Source organism: Porites lutea, chromosome 14 (assembly GCF_958299795.1).
Source record: "Porites lutea chromosome 14, jaPorLute2.1, whole genome shotgun sequence".
Classification (NCBI taxonomy): Eukaryota; Metazoa; Cnidaria; class Anthozoa; order Scleractinia; family Poritidae; genus Porites; species Porites lutea.
The window spans coordinates 9,436,923-9,461,472 of record NC_133214.1 but is presented as its reverse complement, the minus strand read 5'-3'; the positions used below and the strand labels follow the sequence as shown (position 1 = coordinate 9,461,472).

Below are 24,550 nucleotides of genomic sequence, written 5' to 3'. Positions count from 1 at the left end.
CAGAGGTTTTCCTTGAAACTTTTCATCACGTTTGCGAGAGAGCGAGCCCCAAGCGGCAATAACAAGTCGAGTTATCGCCGCTTCGTGACTTACTCTCTCTTTGGCGAAGAAAAATTTCACGAAAAACGAGTGGGACCAGGGTAAAAAAGCGTAGTGACAAAACATAGATTTATAGCGTGAAATTCTTCATTTAATTTCTTTAACCGTTTTGTCACCTAGAGGGACATTTTTATATATCCCAGGATCACCGGGCCGGATAAAGAATAAATAAAGTGCAGCTGTTGTGATTTTAAACTGCTCTCGGGCTATTGTCTGGCGTGCACTCAAACCTGGAACCAGGACCGAATAACCCGAGTCCGGGCCAAAAAAATGGGTATGTTATAACGTCATCTCACTATTCAAAATGGCGTCCACATTAAATGGACAAGATACTGAGTCAATTCTTAACTAAATACTAAGTTCAAAGATTACTCAAGTGTGCCCTTAATGTCACGTGATTTCATTCCGATCTCGAATGAATGAAGTAAAAATTATCAAGAAATGGTTTTGTAGTCTTTTCGCCATTCGCATATCTCCCATAACTCACCTTGTCTTATCCCCCCACCCCCCCCCCCCTTACAAAAATGTGCGTAACCCTTACTTTCCATTACTCCTGGGTACTACAACCGCCCCAAGAGAAACTGAAAACAATGCTTATGCAAAATTGGAGGGAGGCATCATGGGGCAATTTGGGAGATGTGCGAGTGGCGGATGTAATGCCTGTAAACTGTAATAAACAAGAGCCCTGTTATGGATCTACAATAAAGATCAGTTTAAACCCTTCTTAGGTTTTGGCCCGCAAGTGTATAGTTCCGCAAATATTTCTCGACCGTAAAAGATTCGCAAATATATGATCCTGAGAGAAAAGAGAAAATGAGAATGGCTCGGACCCAGATCATTCCACTACGGTCAACTCGTCCCAGTGCTTTTCCTCGAAGGATCTAGGAGGGAGTGGAAAAATCACTGGTCAGCAGTTAATTTCAAGAGGGCAAATTAAAATGGCGGCCGTCGAGGAAAAAAAACACAAACACAACATTTGGTGCGTACACTATAATGAGCAATTCTGTTGCTGATTATGGTTTTGAAATTTTTGGCAAGGGGCGTTACTTTTAAATAAGGCTAACGATCGTTTTATGCCGTTGAATTTTAGCATGGTTTCCGATTTCTTTTACCCAAACATGGGCGGAGTGGAAAGTCACATCTATCAATTAGCACAGTGCCTTATACAGAGAGGACATAAGGTGAATTCTAATATTGTTTAACCAGATTTTGCGACTGCTTAGCTAAACTACAAAGTACAGGGGTTCTCAGAATTCTTACTTTAAAGACGTTTTTTTGTTTTGCTGGTGGCTAAATAAAACGAGCCTTGTAGGTTAGTTGCGCTGAATTCTTGAGAAGCGCGAAACTCAGCTCCTAGCTTTTTTCTTGTCCTGTTGATCAGATAGGTTACCTTTAATCCTTATTAATTATCCACCTATCCTAAGGGGTTGCTTTAAAGTGGCAGGGTATTCTGCAGTTAAGTCCTTATTAATCAAGTTCCTTTTAAATCAGATAAACTTTACTAGGACAGTAAAACACCCTAATGTTTTGGTTCCCAGGTTGTTGTGGTCACGCATTCTTATGACAAGAGAAGTGGAGTTCGTTATTTAACCAACTATCTCAAGGTACATGTATGAATAAGTATATTAAAAAAATGGTACAATCTTTCCTATGGGTGACTTTTATTAGGATCGTAAGGCTGGGATAACAACAGAGAGAGAAGGGTGTGGCGGAGGGGGAAGGGGAGGGGACAAAGTACAAAACACTCTCTGGGGAAGAATAGATATTTTCTTGATCTGCAACCACAATGGTAAAGACTGACTGAGATGCTGACACACCTTGTTTAAAAATCTAAGATAGTGTTTAGGGGTTTCCTTTCAGGCTGGATACTAGCCTGCAAAGCAGGCGTATTTTGGAGCGTGATCCATGATTTGTTTTCGGGAATGACATTGTTATGCCATCTTGGACATTAATACTACCAGAGAGTTGGGATGAGTCAAAAACTGATTTTAAGGGAGAGTTTGACGGATGCCCCTTAGTCTTTTCCTTTGCTTTTCATCACTTAGTTATGTGATGCATACAATCCCAAAAAACAGGAGATAACTTGTGCAACTGCAAACCAATATTGCAAATCAAACAAAAGTCATTTTGATGAGCATTCATAACAACTTGCATTTTAGAGCATCCAATTTTCAAAATTTCCAGTCGCCCCTAGAAGTTCGTGCCTCCTGTACTCAACCTTTCACACATGTGGCACCAATGGTGAAAGCCCGCCAGCTGAATCCCTACAACTGGTAATTCTACAATATAAATGCTACCAAAAACCCTGTGCGTTTTATGCTTAGGAGATAAACTGCAGAGGGTTTTCAGTAGCATTTACAAGATTAGGATTGTTTCTTTGAGACCTTCCAGTTATCTACAGCAGCTACAACTCCCTGCCCCTTTCATTTAGGAAGGTATATTCATGGGCCAGGCCTGTGTTACTTGTGGAGTATGTGGTGAAGATTAAGCCCAGTCTGCCCTCCCTCTGGGGGCCTGTTTACAGACTCAGTATTCATAACAACTTTATTTGCTGTATTTAAGGTTTATTATCTTCCCTTTGGTACTTTTCATAACCAATGTGCATTACCGACCCTCTATACAACACTGCCATTAATGAGATGTATATTTCTTCGGGAGAAGATTACAATAGTACATGGACACTCAGTAAGTCTTCAAATGATCATTATTATTTTTTGTTGATGTTGTTTTGTTAATAATGAGAGCCCCTTGTAACATACATTGTATCATTGATAAACTGCAAGATTCTCCATTGCTTTGTCTGCATTTGTAAATTAAAGGGAGAATTTCACATTTGATTTGATCAAGAATCAATAAGGGCCTTATTCATCTGTTACTTAGTATATGTATCTTAATAGGGATCAACATGAGCATTGCTTATTTGATTTTTTGTGGGAAAAGAACAGAACCTGTACATAATAAATGAAACTGATCTGGTATATGTCATCATTTATTATTGACTGATCAGATAGTTCAAAAGCAAAATTAATATAGATAACCTACAATTGTAGTATAGAAAAATTATTCCTCTTATAGCCTGTAACCATGGTTAGGTTGCAATCTGTTTCCTCTGTTTTGTTAGTTGTGAGCCTACTTAAAGCTATCATGATCATACAGTGCAGGCCAGAACTAAGTGAATAAAAAATATAACCATAATGCTCAATGTACGCATTTGGAAATATGCGCACATGTGTCAGGCTGGATGCATAGATGAGTCTGAGCTGATGCACATGCATGTCTCAGGTGTAATGCGTCAGTTACATGTAAAAGCCAAGCACTGATGCATAATATAAAACTAATGTACTTGCTTTGCATCGGCATTGTTTGCTTGCCAGTAATAATTCTTGCCTGCACAGTAAAGAACCTTTAAACAATAGAATTAACTCATTCAAGCATGTTGGTTTACTTTGATGAATTGGTTGATCAATTCATCAAAGTAAACCAACAGTTAATTAATGATCATTAATTTTAAGTCTCGTACATTCAGTGTTAAAGCTTCTCTTTGACTGATGGCACTTTGGAATTTTGCCCTCAAAACCAGTCATTGACAAGTAGAACCTACATGAACAGTTATACAGTGATATGGATTTTTGTGATGAAAGGATTTTACCCCTGTTTGCCTTTGGTTTTTTGGGGTAAAAATTCTTTTTGCAAGTAACTTACTTGTACATGTACATGTATCTGCCATTCATTGTTTTCACTTCTTTTCAAGGCTTTTTCTACTTTATGTCATGATGCACTTCTTCATGCTCGCACTATGGGACTCCATACTCTGTTCACAGACCATTCTCTGTTTGGCTTTGCTGATGCAAGTTCCATCATTACCAACAAATTTTTACAGTTTTCACTGGCAGACATTGATCATGTGATATGCGTCTCACATACAAGGTTTGTAATTCATGGAATTTCACTGTGCATTTGAGAGGAAGAGGCTGTACCTCTGGCAGGGTGTACATGTACCCCTCAATTGGGTGTGGTTTTAGACTTTGCATTCTGACATTATAGTTTGCCAGGACTTGAAAAAAGTCCTGTCTGTCCTCCCTGGGTAGCCAAGTAGCTGTTCTTGTTGGCAATTAACTTTTAATCCTGATCTGCTCAAGGAGCAGATCAGGTTCAGGCAAGTTACATGTAACTTCTAGCTAAATCATAAACTGTGACAAGGGTGGAAAGTACAATTTGTGTGCTTGTTGTCCTAAGAACAAGCTTAAATTCAAAGTTTCTTCAAGCTCAAATTTTACTCTTTTGAAATGCAGTGAAAGGGATATCACCTTCCAAGACGAAAGCTGCTAGACACTAAAATCTAACAATCTAGCACTAAATGCTCAGAATGGCAGTTTTCTCAATCTTTTTATGGTGAATTATTTGCTTTACCAACTTGCTAAAATATAATGTTTGGACACTGCAAGTGGGTTCATGTAAATTTAAATAATGTATTCTGTAATTTGGTTGCCTTTGTTTAGTAAAGAGAACACAGTGCTTCGTGCTTCTATGAATCCTCGTATGGTGTCAGTAATTCCTAATGCTGTTGATGCTGATGTATTTACTCCTGATACTTCAAAGAAAACCAAAGGAAAAAGTGAGTTTTATTGATTGTTAATGCCTGCAACACAAGCGTAATATCCAATTACTTAGGCATGATGCATTGTGTCCTATTAGTACATGTACACTGTCCGGACGCTGTCTGAAATCAAGTATTTTTTTGATAATACCAAAGTTTAAATTACAGGGATAATAACATGCATTTACATTTACAATAATTTTGATTGCTGGCTAACTGCATATTCAAAACTTCAACCAAAAAGACACACATCAACCAGCTTTATCTTATGTAACTGACAAGTTACTCTAGTTTCAAGACTTCATTAAAAAAATACTTTATTGAGAGAGCTATAAATTAAAATCACCCGACCATAATATGGCAGCTTACATTAAATCATAATTTAGTAGAGGAGCCCAATTTTTCAAGCTATTAAGCTTCTATTGGGCTTCCTTGCCACTTGATCTATTACATAGTTAAGTCTGTTAATGTTACATTCAATTTTGAACTAAGTTTGTAGCTTTTCCTGTCCTGTAAATTTGCATCTTAGGAATATTTTTATTTCCTTTTTCTTTCTGTAATATTTATTCTATGTGGCAAATGTAAAATAAATAAATAAAATGAATTATAGGGGTCAGTCAGCTAAATCTAATATACTTTTATTTGTAATAACATCTATTACAATTTAAACAAGTGTAAAATAACTGCAGATTTACAGTGCCATAGTCAAAGGTTAACATTAAAACTGCTTTAATTTGTTTTAGTTACCATTGTTGTTGTCAGTCGACTGGTTTACAGAAAGGGTATGGATCTATTAGCAGGGATATTGCCTGTTATGTGTTCCAACCACTCAGATGTGCAGTTTATCATCGGTGAGTTTCCAAGAAGTCATTTTGGAGTGGCAAATGGTGTCTAGATGGTGATGGATCAGTGTGATGAGAAGATTGTTGGGACAGGGCAAAAGATAATTATGTGAGCAGGAAAAACAGTGAAGGGGCAGGTCAAAGTTTTCTTTCCTGCTCTTCCTCTTATTATTATTTTTGTTTGCCATTCCATCTGAATTTGCACCACACTCCACTATCTGAATGCCTGTAACAGGCTGCTAAGTGAGCAGATACTACAGTTTCCCTCAAAAATTAACATTTCAAATTCAAGCAGGAATGGCAGACCAGTATGTAAAAGTACCAACTGAAAATCATTGTATATTTATTTATTTATTTATTTCAATTCCTCATCTGTGGTATTTGAGTTCTCATGGGACAACAGACATGATGTTCTGTTTGGTTCTATTGTTTCTTACCTGTTACATAAAAATTTACTGTATGATTTTCAGTAATTATAATTTCTTTGTTATTGTTTAGGTGGTGATGGCCCAAAACGCACTCTCCTTGAAGATGTTTGTGAGCAATGTAAACTTCAAGACAGAGTTGAGTTTTTAGGCAAGTTGGAACATGAAAAAGTTAGAGATGTGAGTGTACCTTACGGTAATCATGTTGAAATTTTACATTGCCATAATATTGATTGCAAAACATCACTCGCAAATAGGTAATAGTATTCTCACCATCTGCGAACAATTCCTATACTACAAATTAGATACGGGAGACCCAGTCCAAGGCATTGAGAAAGGGGAACTTCTAGCAGGGCTGCAAATATCAGTCTTTCATCGGACATTGGCCGACCAAAATTTGGTAGTGTCTGACGAAATCCCACCAGTGTTCGGATATTATGAGTGGAGAATTGAAAACATGTTGTCGCTCAAATAATTAATTCTGTAAATGACTTTGAAGCTGTTGTTTTTATCTTGTATATCCACAGACCTTGTAAGTATTGTCTTTATTTTTGGTTCTATCCTTTTGGCACCTTTAAATACCTTTCTCGTGTATTTGTTTATGTATCTGTTGAGTTTTCACTGAATGAACCATCATGTTGTGTCGTGATAGCGGGCTACATTATTGACAAACTACGTTGTGTATACTAATATCTATTGGTTGCAGTTTGCTACCATTCTGTTTTAACCCAATCGAAATGTCTGTGCTTTAATTGTCCTCTACCAGTCTAGATTATCTTTAACAGAAATTCTGACAGCAATATAATAATGTTTTTCTAGGTTCTTGTCCAAGGTGACATCTTTCTTAACACTTCACTCACAGAAGCATTCTGTATTGCCATTGTTGAAGCAGCTAGTTGCGGGTCAGTAACAGTGTCTGTCAATTTTCAAGTACTGTACTCAGTGCCATTGTGCTTGATAAGTTTGTTGTTAAATGGTTGGAATGCCTGTTTACTCTCCTACAGCTGTATTTTCGATTTGATATGGTGGCTGGGATGTCTGTTTACTCTCTCATCTTTCATTTGATAGGGCAAGTGGGATGCCTTTTTTCTAACTTTTCGTATTTGTCCCTGGACTTTTGTGCAGTCTTCAGGTTGTCAGCACCAGAGTTGGTGGGGTCCCTGAGGTTTTACCTAGCGACATGATCAAAATGGCGGAACCAAGTGTTAAATGTAAGTTAGGGCGATAGTTATAGAAGTATTATTTTCGCTGTTAAATCCCTTTACATAAAACACGCTAGTGTACAATACTCTTAAATGTCAGATTCTGTTTAAGCACTTGCCACTCGGAGCGAATGGTTTAATGGTTATAGCGTCCGCTTCCCGTATTTATGACATACAGAGCCATCATCACGCATTTAGCCTGTTTTCGCGGATTGTTTAGACTCTCAACATTGGTAATTTTCTTAGTCAAACTGTCTCTTGTATTTCTTCAAACAAGGTAATCTTCAGAAATCATTTCGGACAGACACATGGAGAGCCTTGTGCTCACCATTATTCTATCAAACGACAATGCGTTAAATCAAACTCTTTCCAAAGTTCAAATAACAATGCGTCTCTATAATAAAACGTCCATAGTATTTAGAATTACCTGTATCTTCTGGCGTGGAGATTGACCCTTCAACGCCTGTATCTAAATATTAGATATTTATTATTTATAGATCCCTGTTTTGTTTAGCCTGGAATGGAAAAAGCGATCTCCCAGTCCTAAAAACTTATCATGCAATGTTACACACATTCACGGGTGAGGATTTTTCACTTTTTATGTATCAAATATTTCAGCTCTTTTAGTGGCGTTGGAAAGCGCTGTTCAAGACGCGCGTGACAACAGAGTGGTTCCAGCCGTTGAGGCGCATGAACGGATAAGAACCATGTATACGTGGCAGAACGTGGCCAGGCGTACGGAATTAGTAAGTGACACTTTGCACGCGTTCTAAACACGCTTAAAAGCGTGTTTACTTACAAGATTCAACTTTATTCAGTATTTTAAAGGAAAATTTACTGTTTTGCTCTATCTGCAAATAGCAAGGCTAATCTTGGCAGTTAGAGCAAAAAAGATAGCTTACTTACTCATTCTCTTCATTGGCAGATAAGGCCTCCATTAGTTTTTCCTGTCGGTGTTTCAGTAACATGTGGTTTGTCAGCCTTGCGCTAAACCCCAGGCCTGAAAGACAAGGGTACTGTTTAGCATGGTCCCTCTCTCACAGACCAATCCAACATGGTTGAACCTGCCAGAAGCAAAAGCATACCCCGGAAAACACGTAGCTCTAGGGAATGTAAGGGCACGCATTCCTCAATCCATGTCAAGGCACCTCACCAAGGGAGGGTGGTGCTGTGGCTTGTGGTTTAGTGTGTTTATCTACTTACAGACTTAGGGCCTCTTTACATGAGCCCTGATGACCGGGCTGGCCCGGTACAGGAGCAACCTGGGTTCATATGAGAAATTTTAGCCCGGTTTCCGAGATGAGAAAAGGTCAAAGATCCTGGGGACGAGCTCTTGTGCCAAGTTCGACAAACAAAGCAAACATGGCGAAACACAAAAATTACAACTTTCGCGCCTATCAGTATGGCAATGCATCTGACTCTCTCTTAACGGACAGGGTGCTTACCATTTACACAAACCACCCTGGTGGAAATCTTGCGCATTAACATAAAACTATAAAGTGGGACGTGGTAGAAGAACGACCCGCTACAAAGTACTTCCAAATCAGCTGAACAGACTAAAAAGAGTAGAAAAAACTGCATCGCCTCAAATCACAGCCCATATTTTCTGAAGCTTTCCAAACGGAATGGCACGAACCATTTGATTTTCCAACTAGAATTTCCGGTTTTTCCATGTAAATAGTAAGTACCTCTAGAGTCAGTCCCTGTTTTTGTTTACTTCTTTTTTTTCACTCACTATAAGAGGGACATTACTCTTAGAAAGACACTTAGTGCTAGTCACAGCAGAGGTGTCCGCCTTAGTACGGCCGAGATAATTAATTGACTGTACTCTGCCTGATTGACGTGTAATCACCCAACTTCTCACTCACTTTCTCTAAAATATGCCATCATCTTCTTCCTTTCTTTTATTAGCTAGAGCCCCGTGCAAACGACGAACGCAACATTGTTGGCCAACAGCTCCCAATATTATTGGATGTTACATGTTGCGTGGGTTTGCAAACCCTGTTGCAGGTTGTTGCTTGTTGGGAGTTGTTGCGCAAAGTTTGAAACCGGTCAAACTTTTGAGCCACCAACTCCCAAAATTTTTTTTCCGTGATCTTCGAAGTGTAGCACAACAATCAAGGTCCCAACGTTGTTGAAAGTTGCTGCATCCCTTTGCACGTAGCTTAATTGTGTTAACTGTAATTAACGATCACGAACAGGTTTTGTTTGTTCTTTTATTTTCAGGTTTACGATGTAGTTAGCAATGTTCCTCGTGTTTCATTTGATCTCAGATTGAAAAGGTAACAATTCTTTGCCTCCACAAACATTTATATCCCTTAACCCCTTCTCAAAACAGACCTTCTTCACAATACCCGCCTTCCTTGCATGCACTTAGGGACTGATGCGATAAAAGCCATGTCACGTGGTTTCTCGGGGGGGAAAGCGATAAAATCTGCCGATAAAAGAAGTCGCGGTCGAGCATTTTCAATTTTGACAGCAGAAATGAAGAAATTTTTATCTTAAAGATGACAATTATAGCAAATTATGGGTCGAAGTGATCACTGTTACTCTTTTGGATGCAGTAGCAACCGCATATGTCCTCAAAGCAGACAATAATGGCGTAGAACTTGTCGAAACTCGAACTGCACATTTTGCAAGACTAAAATCGTCGTCTCGTTTTGACGGACTGAACAAACCGCGATTACTCGTATTACAAAACCTTATCACTTGTTTGTCCCCTGAAGTTTACCACGTGACATTGCTTTTATCCCATCACTTATACTACAGCGCTACAAAGATGGCGGGTATCGTGCTGTGAATAAGGTCTATTACCTTGTTTGCATTTTACCTTGATTTATCATTGGTTGATACTTCAACGAATCAGAGACGAACGTTTCTTTTCAACCAATCAGTTGCTTAACAGTTGCTTGATCCCAATTGTCTCTTCCTTTGCTTGAGCTGCCCATTTTTTATACTTGAATAAGAGACAATTCTTTCTGTTTATTGAGTTTTAAATTGTCTGAATTACTTTTTACAACGTAGTTATCCTCGGCGTTTTTTTTGCAACCTATCTGTTACACAGAAAATTGCCTAGTATAATACCCTGTAGAATAAACATGTCAGTGTTGCGATAAGTGTTGGAAACGAGTGTTGCATAAAGGAGAATCAAGTTCTACTTCGTGCAACGAGTTTGGCAATGCTGCAACTCTGCAATATTGCAAGGAACATTTTAAGGGAAGTTGTCTTCTGCAACTTGTCTCACAGCGGCACGAGAAAAATGTGCCTAAATAGGATCTACCACATTAACCGCTTTTCGCTTTCCTGGGCTTTTTGTACTTGTAACTTGTTTTCTGGTCTTTTCTGTTTGGTTGTATACTACAACCAGTTCCAAAAGTACTTGAGACACTGTACCGTATTTTGGCTTAAATGGCCTGTCCATGATCTTTTGCTTGTAATCCCGGCCCCCTCCACTCCTTATCAAAGTTGCCAGCAATACAAGACCATGCTCAAAACTTGGAGGAACAACTTTGAATCTCACAGACCTGTGACTAGCACCGATTTGAAGCAAGAAAGGTCTTTTTTTCGTCAGACTGTCTCGATATTTTGCAACTGGTTGAAGCTTCTTGTTGAGAAAAGTATAATAAAATCGTGACGCCACGGGCGTAGAACAAGGATCCCCAATGAAAAGAAACGCCCGAACACCATGCGCGTACTATATTTACTAAGCAGCTGAGACCCGCTTGGCGAGCAAAGCCAATTACAAGGCTCATATCTGACAGGCGTCCTGTACACTGCGAGGATAAACAATGTCGATAGTTTATTCTGTGTCGATAAATAATAAAACCCTTGAGAAACATTAAGTTTGACATTGAATGAGAAATATAAAATAAAAGTCATGTCGTGAGGGTGGGACAAGAAGGTTTACAAGTAAGACTCTATCATTACATTTTTATTTTAACTTTCAGATTATATCATTGTGGCCGTGTTGCTGGGAAAATATTTTGTGTTTTAGCTGTTATTGACCTGTTTTTACTATGGTTTCTCGACTGGCTTTTTCCTAGAAAGGTGCGTCCACTTTTCCTTGCTCAAAGATAATCCGCCACTCATTTACAGGTGTAATTAAACTAATGACTGAGTTTTGAAAGACTCCTTGCTTAAAAGATCTTTTGTTGCTGCTGCGCCCATCCAGGCCCCAGTTTTTCGAAAGGCACAAAACGTTGTCCAGTGGATAAATCTAGATCCAGTGTACAAATCAACTGGTTTCCCTAATACTTATCCACTGGACAGTGATTTATCCGGTGGATATAGCGTTACCCACCTTTTAAACAACTGGGGCCAGAACAACTATTTATATGAAATCTGCGTCATGGGAAACTTACTTCTCAATGATGTAATACAGGAATCTCAGGCTCTTGAAACTAGACCTTCAGGACCAACTATTGCTGTCGGATTTTCGGAGTGAATTGTACGCTTCAATCTACAATTTTCTGTTAATAACTACTTAGTAACAAGACTACTTATAGGTATGGATTTAGAGCTATTTAGCTTTTAGTTCACCTCCTCTTTGTATCCACCAAAGGTGCATGGTTTTTCTCATTTGGCTTCTTACGTTACATCAAGAGCCATGCATTTTTCCAGCATATATGTGACGCGAGTAGAATACCTTGAAATTAGTGCCTAGCATAATGTTCCTCTCTTTTCCAATTTCATCTGTCGCTTCTGAATGCTGCAGGTTTGATCCTACCTCTTCCTCCTCACCCGCTTCGTTCGCACTTTGGTTCGCAAACAAAGGCCAGCGCGAAACGCGAGGGCCAGGTAACCAGGCCCAAGGGTCCACTGGAAGGAGAAAGAGAGGTTACGTTGTTTACCATTTACATGGGTTAAGCGGTCGGTCCACGGTTTGGGCAAATGGTACTCAAAATTCATGATTGGTGAATTTCGTCCCAGAATTGCGTTTACCATTTAATCAGTGCGTTAACCGAATAACGAACGCGAAGGCCTAGAAGTGGTATGAAGGATGGCTTTAAAGAATGAAACACGAATTTCCATTTGGAAGATTCCGTCCGGAAAAACAGGACTACCATTTTAGATGTTCCGTTGCTAACGGAAATTTTCCACTGGGACGACCCAAAATGTCGTGTTCCATTACTTTCCAATCGGATTTTCCTGAAACCTTTTTGTAAATTGTAAACAACTAAAGCCTGTCGTCCGCCTTCTCTTGATCTTTCCCGTCGAGGCAACGAGGCAGGGTTAGATCCGTTTGAACACAGTTGTCAGTGGACGGCGTTGAATGTTGTTGGATCGCAGTTAAATGAGTTAAAACTATTGTCTCTTCAAACGGATTTAACAACAGTTCCGTAACATTGTTATATGACGCTGGGTTCAGCTTAAACGAACCGGTTTTTTTTTTTTTTTAAATTCTTATTATACTTCCCTTTTCAGAATATTGACATTGCTCCTTCATACCACGATGGCCACGACAGATGGAAATCGGAAGACGATAGAGTACCGAGCGGTTCCGCAAGGGATACGTCTCCTCTTTCATTTAGAGAACAACGGCTAAACAATTATTGTTTGGGCAGATAACCTTGGCGCAGTTATGTAAAATGCTTAGATATAAACTGAAAGATCATTTTTGAACTGTTACGAAAACATCGCTCATATGTCAGTAGTCTGATAGCTTATGTTTCTCTGTATATCTGAATGTGTTTATGTGGGTAATACTTAAGTCAAAAAACGACATACGAAAGAAATGCCTAAAAGGTCCACTTGTAACGAATGGTCTCAGCTGGAAGCTGATACCACAGGCAAACCACCCTCGGTTCGTGTGGCAGTTGTTCTTATTGAATCTTTTGTACTCAATAGAAGAAATACAAATGAACCAGCCTCCTCCTCAGGCACTCTTGGTTTTTCGCACGGAGGAGGCGAGCGCGAAACGCGAGTGACACGCGAGTGATTGGTGACGAAGAACAAGGGTAGGAGGCAGCAAATGGACATTACGTCGGCTACACTTTACTCCGAAATACAGATTTGATCTTGAATGTTTCAATAAAAGTTAATGGGAAATGTTAATATTGTCATTTTTCAGACTTTTTTTCGCCTCCCAAGCTGTTTAAGGTGATTCCCTAGTAAAAGAACCTAACATGGATTGTAGGTGAAACTTGGTACGCTGATGTAACAAGTCAAGAAGATAATAAAAAAGTAATAAAAAGTGGGGGTCACCGTGCTCGTTTTGACGTCACAATGCTGACAAATACGGCTATTTAGGGCCCTTTTACAAAAACCGCGGGTAGCCCAAAACTAGAGGGTGAGCATTCGGAAGTCAGCCAAGCGCGGTCATTGCACGCGTGCTGAACAAGAATGCTGTATCATGACAGACTAGAAACAATAGACAACTCCCAAAGCACAAACTCAGCCAAAACGCTAAAAATCTTCAATGTTTACTCAAGTTTGGGCTTATAGAAGATAATGTCACAGTTTTTCAATGACCATGAAATTCAGAATCCGGGTAGTCAGTCAATCAATTGTGGCCCTGAAAAAATTTGAAGGGAAAAAAACTACGAATTTTTAAGAAAATGCTTTTTTCGTGAGAAGGACTCTTAAACGCTGACAAACGTCAACAAATAGCTAAAACTATAATTTCTATATGTTTGCTTTGCTCGAAATCGCGCGCATTTACAAGGCCTTAAAGCCTTTTGCTGACTTGCAAGGACCCATCTGTTATAACGATCCCCAAAATAAAGGGATAAGTCTCATAGTTATTAGATATAACCGTGTAAAGTTTGCTTATCATTTTCGCATAAATTATGACCTAAATTTGAAAACCGCTGAATTTCTCGAATTGGGTCTTTGTGATTTTGGTGAAACTCTGTTCAGCGCAAGGCACTAATGCGCACTATGTGTAACCGAAAGATTTTCACGAAAAAATGCCGGCAACAGCAGATTTTCGACTCAGACCTCAAAGGGGCGTGGCATTATAACCACGTGACATTTACTCCGATCGCCAAAAATTTTATGTTATATTGTAGATTGTTCTATATGTTATCCATTCTATGTGTTAGACTTACGATAAAAGTAAAGGTGGGGATACCAGAGAGCTTCAAAGTAGGATGGTACCCCCCCAAAAAAAACTGGGTCGAGTCACCTCAACAGTCGAACCTGGAAGATGACCAGCGTTTTACCCCCACCCCCATGGTTGTTTGCCCCTCTCTGTAAAGGCAAACCGCTTCGGGGAGAATCCCTGGGAACGAAGTTAACAAATCAGTGCAAAGTCCGGTGAAGAGTCAACAGGAACAAGAGTCAACATTGAGAAGAAGATTTCCTTTTCAGATCAGCAGTTTTGTCTCTGTAAAGGTAAGAGTTGTTTGATACAAATTAATGATTGTTTTCCTTTACACTTTGAGACTTTCAAGGTCTTCAAGCGCATTATGCCTTTGAAATATGTGCAGTCGCTCGTTGATGGAATTTGCTGACAGGCGGAAGTTCGGCATATTTTTAGGACCAAAAGTTAGTATCATACCGCTGTAAATATAGACATATCTCATCATAAGTAAATTAAACTAGTGTGAGGTTTGTGACTGTAATCATTTAACACACGTAATAGTTCTTTGGCAAATGCAAAAATTTATGTGTTACTGTACAGTTTGCTTTGTTTTAATTTGAGGGCAATTTCCAAGTACAAGCCCCCGAGGGCTTGTATTTGGAAGGGCGATTTAACGGAAGGTTTTTTGTGTTATGAGTTTGGGGGTCTTATATTTGGAGGGGCTTATTTTCGGAATTTTACGGTATGTCCGTGGTTCTCCTGTGCTATTCTTTCAAATTTCTTGATAGTCAATTACTACCCACAATACCTTTTGGGATTGCATGCACTTTTTCTGACAACCTTTCTCGAAATAGCTGTCTATTTACAGGGCTGTCATTAACAGCCAGAGACCGAGGATTTCTCCTGGCTACTATGAGTGTGGCCCCGGGCTACTTTTCTTGGAAAATAGAGGGAAAATAAAACCAAAAGAAATCCCTAGCTGTTTTATTCCCTGCCTACTTGTTGTATTTACCTGGTAACTTGAAATCTAAAAGTGACATCCCTGTATTTACATTGCTCATGAAAGGCAACAATTAAAACATTAACACTCTCAAATTGTTTCCTAAGTACTCATGCTCAGCACTTATTTAATGTGCAGGTGCTGAGGTCACGTCATGTCAAAAGGCCACAAACGTTAACAGAAATTTCTTTTCAGCTTGTCCTGATTGACACTTTTTTTTTTTCAATGTTTATTGGCTGCATACTTCCTCATGGTGAAGATGTTAAAATACACAGTAAAGGGATAAATCAGTTCTAAAGAAACCTTGTTCAGCCACAATTTATACCCTGTACATAAGATAAGTCAACATTATCTCATGAGCCTGATTTGTTTTGTGAAAATGAAATGATCAGCATGTCACGAGCATGGGACAAAGAAAAAATCTGAGTCCCCGACAGGATTCAAACCTATAACCTCCCAAACACCGGGCAGGCGCTCTTAATATCCTCTTGTGCCACGGAGAACTCATGGAGAGCGAGGCCATACTTTAGAGTGAGGCCTGATTTGTTTTGTTTTGCATATGAGAATTACTTATTTAATTATCCAAACTATTGTCGTGGAATTAAAATGACTGAAAAGTGGGGTTAAATCCAAGGCAAATAGGACACTAAGTTTGAGTTAGCAGGGAGTTCAAGTTGTCCCAGTTTGAGCTACTTAAGACGTTCTACCATAGTATCAAGATCAGTTGACTGAAGAAGTTCAGGTGCAGTGTGCCTTTAGTTGTATTTATATAATTAACACATCATCTATCCTTTTGTAGGCACATGTTTTGATAAAATCTGGTGGCTAATACCCTGCCCCATTAACGGTTTTTTGGTTAGGCTTGAATCTAGAAACTATATAAGGTGTATCATCACTGTGTGAATAAATAACCTCATGGGACTGGAGCAGTGCTGTGAGACATGTGTTCAGTGCTCTGACTAAAATTCAAGGTTTCTCCTCTCCAAACCAAGCCTGACAATCTTAATTTAGTAAAAAAGCAAAACGATGTGTAAAATTGTAATGGACTACTTAAAAGAAAGAATTCTGAAATTACTTAAGTAAAACTTCCTCTTTTACCTTATCCTAATTTGCTCTTTTCTCCAAAATGACCATGAAAGTATTTCTCTCAAACTGACCAATCCAGATGAATTGCTGGACATCTGCAATTCTTTCAAGGAATTATAAGATAATTAGCTCCTGGGTGTGATAATATCACTATGCATGTCATCAAAAAGTCTTTTGATCTTTTTTTCGACCCTGTCTCAATCATAGTTAATCTTTCGTTAGCTATTAAAAGGTATTTCCTGATAAACTAAAGTGACCAAGCTCATTCCTGTCTTTGGCCTGGAGAGCCTGATCTTTTAAAGAATATAGACCTATTTCACTATGACCAAATTTTTCCATATTCTTTTCTTCGGCCATTGATGTCAGAGCCAAGTTAGTGCCAGTGTTTGATACTTTGGATCATGATATTGTATTTTCTAAGTCGGAATATTATGGCTTTCACGGCTAACCCCTTTGATTAATGGATTAGGAGCTACTTTTCAAAACATTAGCAGTTTGTCCAGTTTAAAGAAACGTTCAAATGCGATGTTCCACAAGGTTCAGAAACTGAAGCAGAGGATACTATAGTATTTATTTTTGGCATTCAGATATAAACCAGGTACAGATAGTTATGAATTAAAGAGCTCCATAGCATTGCCACGTGAATGAAGGCAAATAATTTATCAGTCAATTTAAGAAGACCAATTAAATCATATTCAAATCTCAATGAAAGAAACTGTTGATTAATACAGTATATTTCTCTTTTTTGACAATAGGCAACTTGAGCAAAAACAGGAAACTAAATTTCTAGGCATACTATACTCATGAAAACTTTGCTGGAAATCACACATAAATTTTATCTGTAGCAAATTAGCAAAATCTGGGAGCCAAAAGAATAATAATTATGACCTTTAAATCATTTAAAGGTCATGCTATCTTTTGTCTAACCAGCACTAAATTATCCCTTTATTTATTATACCCTTATCTATCCTTACCTAAGCTATTGTAATATTGTCTGCTCATCCACATACAATGCCCACTTGAACAGAATTTTTCTCTTACAAAAAAGTGCTATCCATGTGCCGTAACTATAACTTGGAATATCGTACGTGCTCACACTGCCCCATTATAAATGTATGTTCTGCTTTCATCAGCATTTAATGCTACCTTGTTCATTCCTTTCTGGGGGGCTCGATCATCTTCTACTAAGCCAAACCCATACCCCTACTCAAATTTTCCAAAATACCCTTTGCATTGTTTGTTCACAGCGTCTAGAAGGCAGTTCTTCAGGCGGCCCTCTTGCTTCATTGTGCTTCTTAGGTAGTTCTTGAGTCGTCTGGGGGCAGAAAATGTGCGCCCTGAAGTCATCGATGTAACCTGTATTGTCAAATACATCTGTAAAATTGTGTTCGGCATCAAAACTTAGTTGGGGGGGGGCTTCCCCCCAAAAAAGATTTTGTTTGGGGGTGCTTAATGGACCCCCCCTGCCCTCCCTACTCCACGGCCTATGTTCTAAACCTATTTATAAACTAGTGGCCAGGTGCACACATGTGCAACCAGTTTTGTAACAAATTACAGACCACACTTTTGCCGTACAAATATTAAACAACTTAGTTTTCTCTTAATACTTGGGTCCAAAAATTTGGACTTCCCTTTCATTATCTTTCTCAAGCTCCACCACTTTTGCTAATTTTAAAAGGCGTCTTTGTAACTTAAGTTTGTTCTCTTACTTTTGAAACTGACTGAAGTCTATTATATTCTTCTGCCCCCTAGTCCTAAATTATTTCAATCAATGACCAAATCATGGGAGGGACCTCCTAGTACAAGCAGCTTTGGCTTTCTAAGGTCTCCTCACCATCACTCACAATTCGGACCTTTCTTTACTATCTATAATTTTTATGAAAGTGTTCTTGTTCAACTCAAACTGTAGTGTTATTCAAGATTAAGATATGTACTGTAATTATGGTACTCTTCATTTTATCACAAATTGAATGTAATATGCTGTTAGAAGTGGTGGTACGTGTTAAAAAAAAATTATTCAAGAAACTAAAAAATGCAGTCTTAAACCGCTAGAAAAGTACTTGGAAGAGATGTTCATTTGTTTATTCTTTTGTTTGGTTTTGATCATTTTTACACTATAAGGAGTTTCTTAAATGTAGTCCTTGACAATTTTTGGGTTCAAATTGGTTAAAAATGACCTTACCATGAACAGTACTTTATCTTTCCAGACTTTTGGATTATAATTGAAGGAATCGGAAGCGTGCCTGTAAAATCTTGAAATTTTCTCATCTGCATTTTCCTTCAGTTAAGTAGTTGCAAAAAACTTGCAAATAATGATAGATACAAATATTAACAGTTCTGTCAAAAGCAATGACTCAATTTTGAAAGACCAATTTGGTGGGGTTTACATTGTATCAATAAAATTTTGATGCGAAGTTATTTCTCTGATGTACAGGAAAGGTCATCAAACACTTTATGGTCATTGTTTCCAGAAGACTCCCATAATATGCCATGTTTACAATCTGGGAGGCTTAGAACTAATGTGTGGCTGTTGATTGATGCTTTTCTACCTGACATGCTTGGTGGTGACATGCTTGGTCTTTTTTTGAGAGAAGCAACAACATCCTATACCCAGCAATTTACAGTTGCATGATTACAAAATAATTTAATATGAATCAATATAATAAAAAATAATAGAGTACAGGCTGCCCATAATAACCAATCAGGGCTAAAAGGATTAGGGAAGCCATACTTAGGTGGTTACATTAAGAGTATATATGATTGTAGGGATAAGTATGACACATGCGTGTACAGCTGTACACCTGCACAAAACACAAAATCAAAATTTAAAGGAAAGGCAGCAAAAGGAATGGAACAAAAGAAAGCTAAAGATGCATACCAGTTAGCAATAACCATAAGCATTGCTGTTAGCTTTATCTTAAAAACTTTTTAGTGGGAGGACTGGAGCATGCACTGAGCTAAAATATTTCTGCATTCTGCTGTTAAATTGACTTGGTAAAGGTATTTTCAAATGTCCACTCTGTTCTATTGGAATAATCAATGGTTTTTGTAAACCCAGTTCTCTGCAAAGATTCCAGAAGTTCATATCAATTTAGGAATTGATTGCTTGAAGTTGATTGTTAACATATTGTCACCTTGTTTCCCATGACAACCTTCTTGGGGGTAAATTTGTACATTTTTTATGAACTGATCAACATGAAAAAATGCTGGCTAGCTTACCCTGAGCAGGAAGCTTGAGTAATCAGTGTAATACAGTAAGATGTCATGCAAGAGTGTTTTGAAAACTAATAACAATACCACCAGATTTCTCTTCTTTTGTTTTGTTTTTTTTTTTCACTATAAAATTCACAGATATTATTTTAAAAACAATGACCGATAATAATGTTTAGTTAAATGCTAACTACACATTTTTCTTAAATTATCATTTTAGTTATGTAATAAAAAGGACAATTCTGCTCTTAAGCATGGAGGATTATTCCAGTACTAAATTGAAAGCTGATTACTTAGAAGATGAATCAAGATTAACAACTTTGGATATGGGTGGAGAAGGACTATCCAGGGTACCTGATGCAGTCACCGAACTGAGTGAAATGCAGGAACTTTGTCTTTGGGAAAATAAGCTGACTAAGTTGCCAACAAGCATTAACAAGCTGAACAGTCTTAAAGTGCTGGACCTGGATAGAAACAGTCTTACTGAATTACCTGCTGAGATTAGTGACCTAAAGGAGCTGAGGGAGCTGAGTGTGAGGAACAACCAGTTGATTGGTTTACCTACCAGTATTCAAAAGCTGAACAGGCTTCTATGGCTGTACTTGGATGGGAACAATCTTACTGAATTACCTGCTGAGATTGGTGGCCTAAAGGAGCTGAGGCAGCTGAGTGTGAGTCACAACCAGTTGGTTGGTTTACCTACCAGTATTCAAAAGCTGAACAGGCTTCAATGGCTGCACTTGGATGGAAACAATCTTACTGAATTACCTGCTGAGATTGGTGACCTAAAGGAGCTGATTGAGCTGCATGTAAGGAACAACCATTTGGTTGGTTTACCTACCAGTATTCAAAAGCTGAACTGGCTTCAACAGCTGAACTTGGATGGAAACAATCTTACTGAATTACCTGCTGAGATCGGTGACCTAAAGGAGCTGAGACAGCTGAGTGTAAGGAACAACCTGTTGGTTGGTTTACCTACCTGTATTCAAAAGCTGAACGGGCTTCAATGGCTGCACTTGGATGGAAACAATCTTAGTGAATTACATCTACCTGCTGAGATTGGTGACCTAATGGGGCTGCACAGTCTGAGAGTGAGTAACAACCAGTTGATGGGTTTACCTATCAGTATTCAAAAGCTTAACAGGCTTCTATGGCTGTACTTGGATGGAAACAATCTTACTGAATTACCTGTTGAGATTGGTGACCTAAAGGAGCTGTGGAAGCTGAGTGTGAGAAACAACCAGTTGGTTGGTTTACCTACCAGTATCCAGAAGCTGAACAGGCTTCGATGGCTGTACTTGGATGGAAACAATCTTACTGAATTACCTGCTGAGATTGGTGACCTGAGGGAGCTGAGGGAGCTGCACCTGAGTGGTAATCCTTTAACTGTTGATGCAATAAAGTTTGCTCTAAAGTTGCAGAAAAGACTGTCTACTGATATTGCAGGTGAGGACAAATAAAGACTAAGTTGAATTGAACCCTTATTACATGACAAACATAAATGCAGACTGAAAGCGACAGGACACCCAAGGTACCACAGAAGGCCCAAAGATTAGTGTGCTGCTCGACTGAGGGTTCGCAACCATTTTAGCGATCAGAGACACGCGCCGTCCAATCAGTTTGATGTAAATTAAAAAAAAAATGTATGCAGTTTCAACGCAAACAAGTATCTTCCATAAGGAAAAAGGCCACGGAATCATTTTTGTTTTTGAAAACTTTACTTTGACCACACGAAGTAATATTTTATTTTATCTATTTAATCTTGAAAATTATTTGATTTACGCAGCATTAAAATTTGACTGACTTTTGTGATTTAAGACCGAAAGTGAGTTCGCCCCCTAGTGAATTTCGCCCTCTACGTTCTGAGTTAACCACGCATTGGTATAATACAAATTCGAGTTATAGCACGCACTTAGACATTTATTTAAGTCATACCTGTGAATTGGTTTGGGTTATCGAAGGAAAACTCTGTAATCGAAGTTAGGAAACTTTATGGTAGGTCGGCGGCAATTGGTGTCTCGAAATCTAAGACCTAAGACCTTGAAAAATACTGCTTGAAAACAGAATCTCCTTACAAGTTGCTTTTGTAATCAAAGAGTGAAGTAAAATAAAGTCAAACGTATTGGCTTCCAAAAACAAGTTAAGCGGCACGAGGCAAGGAAAAATTCAGGAAACGGCCCTCTGAGAGAGTTCACCTTTCACCGTAACCAAGAAACAACCAACTTAATTCCTGCTGACAAAAATAAACTTACGCCTACAATCAATCACATGAGCTAGAAAGTTTCACATTGGTGACCCTGTGGTGCAGATCGACGAACGGAGTGACGGATGGACGTACGGTCACGTGACTACCAAAATTTCTCCGCCAATCACAAGCGGCCCAAGATCAGTATTAGCGTTTCTAAATCATTACTACAAATGGCCGTGAATACATATGTATAAAGGATTTGTATGGGAATTCAGGTAAAAGATTGAAGAAGGTAAATACTCGCTGGAATTTTCAATAAAATACACCTTACCTTATTCACTTTACGTGTTTTTGCTTGCTGTGTAGTTATTTTCCCGATCCATCGTGATTTAAACGTTTTTCTTTAACCCCGAGTTTCCACTGTAAGAGAAACGGCAAGGCTAAACAGTCCCCGGCGTTGTCATTCGATAATCGATAACATTCGATAACAATCGATAAAAATCGTTTATTTTTTTCCAAATTCGATAAAATTCGATAAAAGAGTTCGGTGTGAGTAATCGATAATTATCGATGTTTAAATTAGGATTATCGATTTTATCGATAAATATCGAATTTATCGAAACTGAATTATCGTACCAATTTTGAACAGAACAGCCTATAAGCACTGCTGTTGTTTTAAAATTTCGTGAATTTTAGCGAGTTATATTTGTCATCGTGATCGGTTCATTTTTTATATTACACTCTGAGTGTTTCATAATGCCAGCAAGTCTAAGTTATTGACTTTAATAAAAAAGAATTTATATGTTCAACTGTTCTACAAACTGTCTTTGTCCTATTCGCTTCGCAACTAACGGCAGCACTTCCCTTCTCAATGAGAACTTCTAGTTTTAAACTTTATAGCGGAAGGACATTTGTGAGCAGGGAATAAGTCAGCACAGAATTTGATTGTCGGGCAAATTTCTGTAATCGTCTATTGTTCTGCTAGTGATAAGCTAGCCGTTGAATCATTCACTCGTCTTCCTTGTTTTGGGCCGAGTCTTATTCCGGTCAAAGAGAGAGAAAGAGTGTCTGGCAAGGTTCAGCTGAAGGTTTCCAATCAAAGATTTGTGAACTCGTGTCTGGCAAACTCACGTAGTGTTAAAATAGACACTGTTCTACGCACCTTGACCCACCTTATAACTTCATCTGCGCTTAACGAGTGTCTTTTGGTCCATAACTTTCATAACAACTGCTCCACAGAATGTCACTGCTAACACGTAACGCAAAAGAGTAGCGAAGTGTGACTGCACAATTAATGTCACAAAATCTACCTATTGTAAGCTGTTCCTTCGGGATTTTTTGTTTTACGTCATGAATCCTAACCATTTCGTACTTGCGGGCGCAAACAATAGAAACGTCATCATTACCTACCGATTCCTCGCGGCTCCTGTTCAAGCAAATCGAGATTTTTTCTTTATTGACTGTATGACTGTATATTTCAACTGTAAATACTTTCCTTAATATACGCGCGAGTTACTAGAGTGCCTCCTCGGGATTTCGCCTTCTGGGCGAAATCCCTGCGGGGGCAATTACGCAATGTGAAACCACATGTATCAATGATTAAACTCTCATACTGAGCTTAGGCCACCTGTGCGCCAATCACAACGTTTCCTCAAAATAAAAGACTCCAAAGTTTTTTTGCAGACAGACTAATTTTTGCAATAAAATTCAAGTATTCAACTATGCGACCGCTGAAACCTTTTTACCGTTTGAACTTATCCAGTGACCTCTCAGGAAGCAGGCCTCAAATGGATGGATGTTGTTGAAGTCCCGTATGCAAAAAAACGTGAGAATCTTGTTTTCAGAGAACGTTGTGATTGGACATCTTCTTTCGAGTGTCCTGCTTCGAATGTCCACACTGTCAGTTTGAACAAAGCATGCAGATTTGCCGTTTTTGAACTTGTAGGGATTAGTGTGTTGTGAAACTGTGTCTCTATGATCTGTAGGTTACCGGTTGGTTCTAATAAACAAAGACTGACGTGGCAAGTAAAAGAACCCATTTACTAGGGGCATGTCTGACTCATGATTTTAAAATTTTGTATTCTTTGTAGCTCCCAAGGAAATAGAAGCACGAGGAGAAAGAGCGCAGCTTTGTTATCAACGTGCTCTTAGAGATGGAGCTGTTAATGTTCAACGAGCTCGGATATTGCTTATTGGTCAGGATAGGGCAGGAAAAACAAGTTTAAAAAAATCTCTCATTGGTCTGCCATTTGATCCTAAAGAAAATAGTACAGAAGGAATTGAAGTGGATCCGTCAATCTTTCAAGTGGATGCTCACGAAGTTAAGAACTGGCAACCCATTGATAAGAGTGAGCAAGAGTTGTGGGGCTGTTCTAAAGATGTGGCACAGATGGTGGTAGAAAAGCTTTGTATTTCAGCTAGTCATTTTTGTGTCCAGGAGGAGGAAAAACACGACAGTGACCAGCTTGCAAATGAAAATTATAAGATTGGGAAAGAGGCTGGAGATACTGATGGTGAAAAGAGGGACGATTCATTTTTGAAGCAGGTTTGTCTCCAGTTTAATCCTCGCATTTGTATTGTACTTATCAAGTATTACTTATCATAATTATAAAATTAAAGCATCTTAATGTAAATATAACTCTTTGATCATTTGAAAAGAACCTTTAAAGCCCTGCTCACCCAAATAACCTCATATTATTAATCACACCCAGTGAATCCGCTGACCAACACCGTATCTTTTAAAAACCGCTCTCCATAGTGTTTTCTAAATTCCGTCGTTTGCAGTTAATCGTTTTTTTTGGTAACTTTGACTCTTAAAAAAGAACTTATTGTTTGAGAAAAAGTGTAGAATTAAAACTCTTGAATTTAAGATAAAAT

At 38.6% G+C, this 24,550-nt stretch overlaps 2 protein-coding genes across 2 annotated transcripts; both read left to right on the top strand.

Moving 5' to 3' along the window:
* The first annotated feature begins 1,023 nt into the window (after nt 1–1,023).
* Nucleotides 1,024–13,206, top strand: LOC140924248 (phosphatidylinositol N-acetylglucosaminyltransferase subunit A-like). The gene is made up of 14 exons (XM_073374277.1): nt 1,024–1,078; nt 1,190–1,280; nt 1,638–1,703; nt 2,662–2,784; nt 3,851–4,026; nt 4,599–4,714; nt 5,440–5,547; nt 6,037–6,143; nt 6,783–6,865; nt 7,089–7,174; nt 7,784–7,911; nt 9,392–9,447; nt 11,113–11,212; nt 12,590–13,206. Exons 1-14 carry the CDS (start codon nt 1,038–1,040, stop codon nt 12,731–12,733), a joined length of 1,425 nt encoding a protein of 474 aa, XP_073230378.1. The 5' UTR covers nt 1,024–1,037; the 3' UTR covers nt 12,734–13,206.
* Nucleotides 13,207–19,737: 6,531 nt separating this feature from the next.
* On the top strand, nt 19,738–24,278 carry LOC140923915 (uncharacterized). Its single transcript, XM_073373932.1, has 2 exons — nt 19,738–20,931; nt 23,764–24,278. The coding sequence occupies exons 1-2, from the start codon at nt 19,740–19,742 to the stop codon at nt 24,276–24,278; spliced, it is 1,707 nt and encodes a 568-aa protein (XP_073230033.1). The 5' UTR covers nt 19,738–19,739.
* The last annotated feature ends 272 nt before the right edge of the window (nt 24,279–24,550 follow it).

Coding starts and splice junctions, on each gene's coding strand:
- LOC140924248 (XM_073374277.1), top strand. CDS start 1,038: ATGGCGGCCGTCGAGGAAAAAAAACACAAACACAACATTTG. Junction 6,144..6,782: donor AACATGAAAAAGTTAGAGAT/GTGAGTGTACCT, acceptor ATGTTTTTCTAG/GTTCTTGTCCAAGGTGACAT. Junction 6,866..7,088: donor GTTGAAGCAGCTAGTTGCGG/GTCAGTAACAGT, acceptor ACTTTTGTGCAG/TCTTCAGGTTGTCAGCACCA.
- LOC140923915 (XM_073373932.1), top strand. CDS start 19,740: ATGGAGGATTATTCCAGTACTAAATTGAAAGCTGATTACTTAGAAGAT. Junction 20,932..23,763: donor ACTGTCTACTGATATTGCAG/GTGAGGACAAAT, acceptor TATTCTTTGTAG/CTCCCAAGGAAATAGAAGCA.